This window comes from Amaranthus tricolor, chromosome 6 (genome assembly GCF_026212465.1).
Source record: "Amaranthus tricolor cultivar Red isolate AtriRed21 chromosome 6, ASM2621246v1, whole genome shotgun sequence".
Lineage (NCBI taxonomy): Eukaryota > Viridiplantae > Streptophyta > Magnoliopsida > Caryophyllales > Amaranthaceae > Amaranthus > Amaranthus tricolor.
In genome coordinates, this window is record NC_080052.1 from 26593355 (window position 1) to 26603506 (window position 10152).

The 10152-nt window shown below is 32.3% G+C and overlaps 1 protein-coding gene across 1 annotated transcript; it reads left to right on the forward strand.

Annotated features, from left to right (window-relative positions):
* The first annotated feature begins 5371 nt into the window (after positions 1–5371).
* On the forward strand, positions 5372–9629 carry LOC130815378 (uncharacterized). The gene is made up of 4 exons (XM_057681830.1): positions 5372–5609; positions 6458–7641; positions 8109–8900; positions 8987–9629. The coding sequence occupies exons 2-4, from the start codon at positions 6538–6540 to the stop codon at positions 9029–9031; spliced, it is 1941 nt and encodes a 646-aa protein (XP_057537813.1). The 5' UTR covers positions 5372–5609; positions 6458–6537; the 3' UTR covers positions 9032–9629.
* Positions 9630–10152: the final 523 nt, after the last annotated feature.

The window sequence follows — 10152 nt, forward strand, 5'->3', positions numbered from 1 at the left end:
GCTAACAAAAACTGAAGGTTAAAAATAGTCAAAGTCTTTGTTTAGTAACACCGAACACGCTCTTTGACTTTTTTTGACCTCCAGTCGTTGTTCGCTATTACTAACAGCGAACAGTCTCAAATTGCAACTTTAGGAAAAAACTGTTTATCTTGAAAATTATTTTACAAAATTTACTATTATATGAATTTTTTATATTTTTTTTCCTACCTATTTTAAATTTTCCCTCAAACTACATTCAGCATATGGGCTTGATCAACAAGAAAATTTGTCATCCAATATTGGGCATGTGCGGCAACATATGGTTTAAAAATTCTTTAGTTAGTCACAACAACCATCAAATTTTAACACAAATTATTGTGAGAGACGTCTTTAATTGGACTGGCCAAAAAAATATATAGTAAGTTTTTCGATAGGTATTAAGAACATTGTAATTAGGCATTTAAAATATTCTAAGTCATTAAGCATTTACTCGGTAGGCATTTAATATATTATAAGTAGGCATTAAAGATATTATAAGTAGGCATTAAGCATATATGATAAGTAGGCTAGTAAGCTAAGTTTCTCGGTACGCATTAAGAATATTGTAAGTAGACATTTTAAGTACTTATTCGATGGGCATTAAGGATAACGTAAGTAGGCATTAAGGATACAGTAAGTGAACATTAAGGTTTAATGGGCTGAGCCTAAGAGACATCTCTCAAAAAGACGATCTCTCAGAAAACCGGCTGAATTTTAATATAGATTTTGGTAGCAAATAGAATTTATATATATAAGCTAAAATTAATTCAAGATACAGTAATATTAGAATGACCAAGAGCTATATATAAGTCGGGAAGGAGTAGAATCGATCAAATCTGGCTTGAAAAATATGGTACAAAAATAATTATTTACATTGATCATTGGTTGAATAGTAGGAGTAGAATGACCAATAAAACTTGTTTTCATTTAGTGAATAGTTGGTGTCGTGAGTTTTGGGCAATGGATTGGCTTTGAAATATTGCTACTATGACTGGCAACAAATTAGCCCTTTTAATGTAATTGTTACTAATAATGTTAAAGACGTATATTTATAAATGTTATTAGAAGCTGGCAAATTACTAGAAGTACATTTAGAATCATTGCTAAACATGGAAACACATTAAATTTGTTGCTATGTTGGGCAACTAACTATACCAACAAAAACAGAAACTATATTTTTATTAAAGCAAATTGTAGCATCCAATTTACAAAGTACATTATTTGTTTCACCAGATTTTAGTAAATAACGATGATTTGTAAAATTAACAAATCACTTTTACGTGTTACGATTTGATAGGGTGAGACTTTTATCATATTAGTTTACCTTTTTTTATTTTATTTATTTTATTATTATTTTTTTTGTCTTTTTGTGGTGCTCACAAATAATGATTATTGATTAGAAATTATTGTATTTGTTTTATTGAAATTGCTATAATTGTTGTCCTTAAAAGTTCTTATTTTAAAAATTAAAAATTAATACTTTTATGCCCGTTTGGTTAACTGTAGTAATTGGTGATAATGAGAATGATTTATAGTGTAAATTTTCATGATATGTATTATGTCATTCCCATGATAATGAATGTTTGATCGTAAAAAAATTTTTTGTTCACAATTTTTCATTACCGCCTAATATCACATGTTTAAATGGTAATGCATTGAAATGAATTTTATGAAAAAAATAAGATGATTAAAAAAGTATAAACATAATCACTAAACTTGTCAAAAGATATTCTTACTAAAACTGCACTAATTTTTCGTCACTATTACCACCTTTAGTATCAAATACTAAACGGACAGTCAAACAGAAATAAGATTATTTAGTTTTGAAAGTGAGCTAGAGACTTGAATTTAGGAAACTGTGAATTTCAGTTAGAAAAGTCGCTAGTAAGACACATAGGTTTTTTTTCTTTTTTTCTTTTTTTTTCTATACTAAAAATTGCTAGTATATAAATGTAAAATGATGAATTTGCCTTGTTACTTAGAAATGGTATCAATATCGGTTTTATGTATATATTAATGAGTATTATTAGATATCACGTGTTTGGTAATTAATTTTTTTATTTGTTTTTTGGTTGACTTGTGACATTTTGCTTTTGAGCTTTTAGTTTGTTAAATAACTAAAAAATTATTTAATAAAAGATTTTTGAACTAGTTGAAAAACTAGCTTTTAAGCAAAAATAAAAAAGCAACTTACAATATCTTTTTTTATTGTCCTTTCACTTTTAGCTTATTTTATTTTTAATAAACAATTTACAACCAACAAATAAATTTTACCAAATATATTCTTAATTGAAAACGACGATGTATTAGAGTTCGAACAATATGTTTCAAACTCCAATATTGCCAAGATCGAGTGTATGAGGTTTTGTGACGAACAAATTACGCTATCAATAATATTAATGTTTGTAGGAGAAAATAAAGCAATAAAATGACACAAAGATTTAACGAGGTTCACCCAACTAAGGCTACGTCCTCCGGTGTGTAGTATCTCTTATATTATCAAAGGAGTTCAAGGAACTCTCAAATATGGAGAATTACAATAGAGAAGAGATATAGGCTAGTGTTTGGCTTGGGGTGTGTTTTGTGGATATCATTTGAGTGAGTATGAGAGCTCTATATATAGTACTAGATACAAGAATATCAATAGCTCTCTTGAATACAATATTAATATAGTGTAATGAATAATATGAAATAACTCCAAGGACTTGAAAGGTCGAAAATCAGCATCCCATGCACATCAGAGGATCCGCTCGACCGAAACAGGGAGCTCGCTCGGTCGAGCGAGCATCAGCAGCATTCTGGAGCATTCTGTCTGACCGCTCGACCTACCAATATGGCTCGCTCGGTCGAGCGACCTCTCTGCTTCCTCTGTCAGAATTCTGATCGAGCTACCATAAATCCAAACCTTTCTACTTCTCCATTAACCTTCATTAACACCCATAATTCCCATGAATACTCACCCATATAATTACACCCTTAAAGACTCCATAACTCAAGAGTCACACACACATGAATACACATTTTAATTGTGCATTCAAGTCACACTAATCACAAAATAGATGACTTAACACACCTAACTTGAAAAATTAACCTATAAACTAATATTTTTAGTTAGTCAAACCAGTTAACAATTTCAACTACCAGTCATTTATCAATATCTTTTATCTTTATGTCGATGCACAATATAATTCTTGGCCAAAAAGATTACTTTAATTTAAATAGAGGATTTGTGTTTTTTGCTTTTAGTCCTATGTGATTTTTTTATTAATGTTTATGGAAAAGTATTATCTACATAATTTTTTTTGTTGGCAACTTTAAATGTTATAATAAAAAAGAATCATTAAACTTTCAGAGATTACCTTTGAAGGTTGTTGTCAGAAATCCTATATGTTTGATTTCGTTCTTTACTTTTCATTTGTACTTGACTTCATGTTTGCTTGCTACTCCTTTCCTTCTTTTAATATTAGGATTAGGAGTAAATTGTGTTTGCTAATCTTAATTAGTGGAGTAAATTAATGCGCACCAAAATAATAAATTTTTTTGATAATCTCTTTAAGTATATACTCATAAAATTAATGTGCGTGTTATTATGTGTATATTACGCATTTAGTAAAATAAAATTTCTTAGAGCATATTAGAATATGGAATTTTTGAGCATAATAATAATAGAATAATTACAATTGTAACCTTTTTTTACTTCCCTTATTATATTATTATTTATTTAATTGTTTTAGACTTTATAGAGGTGTTAATAATTAAGAGGTCAAGTAGGAAATAAATTCTCATGAGATTCTCAATCCTAAAAATTTATTCTTAGATAACTTCTTACTAGCAATAATATTACACTTTTCAAAAATTTTAAAAATTTAATATTTTATATTGCTCTGATCATTTTATTATCTTTTTAGTATAGTAATCAATAAAATTTTAGAAAATGGAGCTAAACAACTCAAACAAAGAGAATAAGCGTATACTCTCCTCTTCCATTTAATTTGCATTATTTTCTATTTTGATTCGTCCCACTTGATTTGTATTATTTTTATTTCTGGGTAATAGCCTACTATTTCTTTTAATTTGATTTATACATTTTAATTTTTTTTTAATTTTTTATCCACATAATTTATTCGCTCTTTATTTATTATCATTTTCTTAAAAATAACCAAAAAGGACAAAAAAAGTAATTCACTTACAAATTTAAAGAGAGCCCACTATTTACACTAAATAGTAGTAACAAGTAAGCTAGCATAAGTCTACTAAAAGCAACATGCATGTCATGACATGATAAAATGATCGGTAACGATCGTTAAGAAAGAGCGGTGATGGTGCGGTATATTTGTAGGCCCCACAAGCCTCACTAAAGTCCAAGTCATAGTTATTGTCTCCACCACTCTCTTCACTCACACTCTATTCCACAAATATACTTCCTTTCTTCCCTCTCTTTTTTTTTTCAATCACTCCTACGTAGGACCCGTGACTTATGGAGTAATGTATGGACCAAATTTCAATCAACCATTTGTCCTAATTTCTTCCTTAAATTGTTCGAAACTTATAATCATTATTGAAAATAAATATAATATTTTAAAAATTATGTTAAATTTTAAAATGCTATAATTTATAGTTTAGAAATATTATTTGCACCCCTAAAAAGTTCTATTTCTTTACCACATCATAATATTTTTAAAGTACAAACATTTTAATTTCTTTTAATTATTAACAACTACACTACTACGCCGATTATCAAACATACTAATAATGAAAATAATAAGATTTTAAATTACACCTATTAAATCAAAAGGTATAACAACATGAAAACACAATTCAAATGAAAAAGTACACCATCAAGATTCCATCTACAATAAATCATTAAAATCTATAATTTTTGTTTCTCTTCTATATATATAAACTTACTATTATTTCACTAATGAACATAATTTCACTTATATGCCTCACTAACATATTCGGTTTTTTCTTTTTCTTGAATTGTATTTCGTTATTCCATATAATATTATACCCCCTCTTATTCTACTCATTAATTTCATTTTATTTTTTTACTATTCACTTATCACTCTTAATTTATATTTTATTCTTAGTCTATAAGTTAAAACATAATAATGTAAGATCTTGTTTAATTCGTCGCGATATAAAGATTATTAATACAAGAATAATTAGAGATATTAAATGTTAAAATATTGTCTCGACAAGTGTAAAAAACTAAATGGAACTAATAAATTAAATAGGAGATAGTAAATATCATTAGAATTAACTTTTTAATGTGAGAGATTTTGGATGAATAATGGGGCAATTCCTATAAAATTGATTACATGAGCAAACTATAAAGCACAACTTACTTTAACTAACCCTTACTTACTCAACTATTCACTATCTTCTTGTCTTTAACGCTTTGCCTGTTTTTGCACTCAATTACCCCCAACCCACCATCATTCTTGTCCCAACAAGATATATTATACTTTGTCTCATCATCTTCCATTTGTCAAACCATTTGGTATTCTTATTTTTATTCACTTTCTCTGACCTCTGTTCTTTTTCTCTGTTCTTTTCAGTTGAGATTTTTTTCCTTATTCTGATGCAAGGTGAGTTACAATTGCTGAAATTTAGTACAAAGTTATAAAATTTTACATGGGTATTCTTGAAATTTGAGATTTTTGTATGAAATTTAACACCCACTTTCTTAATTTTGCTGATTTTTAATTTTTTAATGATGTTCTTGACTTATTCTTTTAGTTCATCTTGAATTTTATTGAATGTTTATGTGGGTCAATGATTAGTATGATAGTCATTGTGGTTGAGTTGATTAATCGACTCACAGTTGCTCATATATGAAACTCTTAACCCCGGCTTAGGTGGGAGCCGCTTAATGGTTTAATGGTATATATCGGGATATGGGAAGTGAAATAATGTTATGTTTCCTCCATTTTGGAAAGCTTGTATTATGTTTTTGATTATGCAGTCTGATTTGATTTCATTTGTGTGGTTCATTTAGTAAAAATCAGCCTAATATTAATTGTGTGTGATTTGTTTTGCTTTATTTTGATATGCTAATTAAATTATCCCCATTAAAAATCTCTTTTTAGAGTAATTCTTGTTTTATTAAAACAATATTATGATTTCACTTAACTTGGCTATGATCAAGAATCAAGTCTCGTTTTAGTTGAACAAGTACCACTAATCTCATATAAGATTGAAAATTCGATTCTCACGAACTCCTCCCCTTCCCTCAGCCTACCTTTAATCCCAAAAAACTTGGCTAAGATCGACAATTGGGTCTCGTTTCTACCACTAATCTCAGATAAGATTGAAATTTTGATTCTTACCGAGCTCCTCCCCTTCCCTCAGCCTACCTGTAATCCCAAAAAGCTTGGCTAAGATCCTTTGATTTATTATAAAGTTTTTTGACAGTTTTTGGTGTTTACTGTCACAGATTTTGTAGACAAAGTGGCTTATACTTGGGTTTGATCTATCATACACTCCTTGATTTTCTGGCTTCAAAACTTTCAAACAATGGAGAAAAAACAGCTTAATTTTAGTGCCCCATTAATGTCTGCAAGGAGATATTCATCACCATTACGTTCTTCGGGTGAAGACAACAAAAGGGATTCTCCTCCCAATCATCCAAACTCGATTTGTACTCAACGATCAGATGTAAACTTGGGAGAGGTAGTGAAACCAGGTTCTGTTCCTTTCATTTGGGAACAAATTCCTGGGAAGGCAAAAGGAGGAAATGAATCTAAGGTACATAGCCCTCAAGAGGTTCCTACAACTCCTAGGGTTCCTCCTACAATGCCATTTCCTCCCGGTAAAAAATCAGTTGACTTGAACGGATTCAGAACACCCAATATGTTATCCGGGGAGTTGGTAATTCTTAGACCTCGAAACAAGTTTTCGGGGGAGCTTAACACCCTTCGACCTAACAAACTTTCGGGGGAGTTTAAGACATTAAGTGCAAAATTCCCCTCGTCGATTAGTGGGGTGGCTAGATGGGAAAGTTCGAAAGAAGGGACTGAAATAAACGAAGAAAGCTCTGAGTCAGAAAATGATGATGCTACGTTCTCTGATGCAATCGAGACGTTTTCTCAGCACGAGTCCTTTTCGATTAACTGTAGTGTTAGTGGTTTGAGTGCATCAGAACGTCCTGAGACCAAACGTCCTGATAACCCTCCTACTGATCCAAAAGCTCGCGATTTTATGATGAACCGATTCTTATCTGCAGCTAAGGCAATGACCCTCGAGCCATCTCAGTACGCGACTAGGAAGCAACTTGTTGCTGTTGAGCAAGCTAAAGAGGTAAAAGCATTGGTTCCTAGAGCTATGACACCTCCACCTAATGGAAATGTGTACAACATTGTACCTTATACCGGTCAGGATATCGGGTCAGAAGACGAAAGTGATGATGAAGAAGATAGCTACGATGGGAGGAGTGCTCTATCTGTAAAAGTAAAAGCTTGTAGATTCCTTCCATGGTTTTGCTCGAAGAACTCCTTGCGTCTTGTTAATCCACTACCATCCATGAAGGATAGATCGAAAAGTGCTCTTTCTTCTGCTAGTAAACTAAGCAAATTGGTTAAAAGCAAATCTTGGAGATCTCCTAGTCATAAGATGGTTAAGGTAATTGAACACCCTCCCATATCCTATTCTATGTTACTCGTACTCTTCATTTTGCTTCACGTACTTGTATCTGGTCCTTGATACTCGGACATTAATATGGCCTTAGACTATTCATTTTAGGCTTAAAATTGTATATTTAGACGTATTCGAGTTCCGACACTTGGACACATACCAGTATTCGACATCAATATCCGAGTCCAAGTAACATAATCCTATTGTTATTACAACAATTGAGATTAAATTTATTTTTTCTAACTCGGGATAGGCTAGAGAATCCTTACAGGCTACAGGTTCAGGGGAGGGAATTAATCCTTCACGTACGTTGTAGGTGTGGTGAGAATCGAAAGCTTGTCACAACTCACAACTGTGAAAGGGCTTGATTTTTCCCATACATTCAAAAAAGCTCACAATATACCTTGTGAGTAATGTATTCTAGTCTGATTTATGATGCTATAAACCTTTAACAGGATCCATATAGTAACCCAAAGCAGAAGGTCAGTCAAGTGCACAAAAGTTGTGAGCTGCAGAAGCCTCCAACGTATACCAGGCCTATGTTCTACTCAGGGGAGTTGCAGACTAGAAGCGGCTCTCCCTACCGAACTTCTAGAAGGAGCATTGCCTCTCCTTTTCAGAACGAATCACCTCATAATCTCTACCAAAAGGGTGTCGGGTTTCTGGCTGTTCCAAGACGGGTTGATTCCTTTGAGGATACTCGATCAGAGAATCCTCAAAAGGGTTCAAAAAGATTTGAGGAACATAGTCGGAAGACAAGGAATCCGTGCACAAGAACCCCGGCACAGAAAAAACATGTAGAGTCCGTAAATATCACTAAAGTCTCTTATTCAATTTTGAACTTACCGAAGAACAAGAGGCAGACAGTCGATAAATCCATCGAAGAGGCGGTAAAACTAGAGTATGGAGGGCGGTTGGCGCTTATGAAGGCGAGAGCCATGACTGAATCGGAGAAACAAAACACAAACAGCTGCAGGGAGCTTGTTCTGGTGTCTGCAGATGACACTAGCATTGTGCAGTCATCTCTTACACCCCCATTACCGAAATCACCATCAGAATCTTGGCTTTCTCGTCAACTGCCTTCAGCTTCACCTCGAGTTTCACCTAGGAACTCGGTTTCTTACTCTAGTCTTAACTCTAAGCTTTTATCTAGGAACCAAAACGTCAAACCGCCAACTTCTGGTGCGAAATGGGAAACGATTGTTAAGAGTTCTCATTTGCGCAAAGATTATGGGCGTTACTCGGAGGTAAAGCGATCATCTCAATGTGCATTTTTTCGTAATACCACTAAAAGATCTTTTGATCTAACAGCCATTTCACTTGCTGTTTGCAGGAACTGGTAACTCGCGTTTCTCAGCAACCTCGGATATGGAAGTGAAGTCCCTAAAGTTTCGGAACATATATACATTGGTAACTGAAGATTCATGTTTTTTCCTCAACAATCTTCGGTTTTTTTCATTGTTTTTGGAGGCTGGTTAATTTATCATTTTTTGCCGCCCTGGAGTTTTGTTGTTTGGTTTAACCTTTAGAACTAAGGAGGTTGTGATTTGTGAACTTGTGATCATCATTCACTTAACGGCGGCTCGTTTGATAGTCGGTGGTTATAGTAATGAAAAGTTAGTGTAATAAACTTAGTGTTTAGTTCCAACAAGTGGATTTGTTGTGAACCAATTATAATCAATGTTTTGGGAATGCAGCTTTTGTAGTGATATATAAGCTCAAGCTGTGATGGGATTAACTTTTTTTTGTTATAATAAGCATGGTTTTTGTTTTTATTTTTAATGTTGAGATTAATTTAAAATCGTCGTTTTGAATTTGTTTTAGAAATAGTCTTTTGTTTCTAGTAGTAGGGATGGACAAGGAATTAAGATCCTATTTGGGCCCGAATGGTTTCTACTTTATTTTGAGTGTTTTTCACATCTTAAGAGTTCAAGTTCGGGTCTACAAAAAATAAGAGTTCAAATTTTAAATTCTTAGAATCCACTTGAAAATACTCCACTCTATTCTAATCAAATGTATTATTTTATACGGCAAAATGTAGTCATGTGAGATTTTGTTTGATCTTTCTCAATGTAAATTTTATTGGTATCAAATTTTCATAATTTTGTTTTGAAAAGAAACATAGGCTATATGTTAATTAGCGGGATTAACCAACAAAAGGTGGGAATCCATTGAGGACCTCCATCAAACCAAATCTAATAACAAAGAATATAGTTGCCGTCTGACAAGTATATGAGCGACACTATTACATCTCCGTTAGCAAAAATTAAAACAAATGAATTTAAAACAACAATATTGTCAATAAATACCTGTGTATGAAAACCTCAATACATCAAAGTTAACTTTCACAATTCCTTCATCAGACCAATAAGGGTAAAGTTGTATCGGGAACACTGTACGTGTTAGCCGCCTTTTAAGAATTTATTTTTTATAATTTTTAACCCAGAATAATTGGACATATTTAGAGATCAAGTCCGGATTGAATTTTCTTGACCCTAG

Bases quoted from the DNA above. Each gene is read 5' to 3' on its own strand.
- LOC130815378 (XM_057681830.1), top strand. From the start codon at position 6,538: ATGGAGAAAAAACAGCTTAATTTTAGTGCCCCATTAATGTCTGCAAGG. The intron at 7,642-8,108 runs GTAATTGAACAC...AACCTTTAACAG, and splicing joins CTAGTCATAAGATGGTTAAG to GATCCATATAGTAACCCAAA. The intron at 8,901-8,986 runs GTAAAGCGATCA...TGCTGTTTGCAG, and splicing joins ATTATGGGCGTTACTCGGAG to GAACTGGTAACTCGCGTTTC.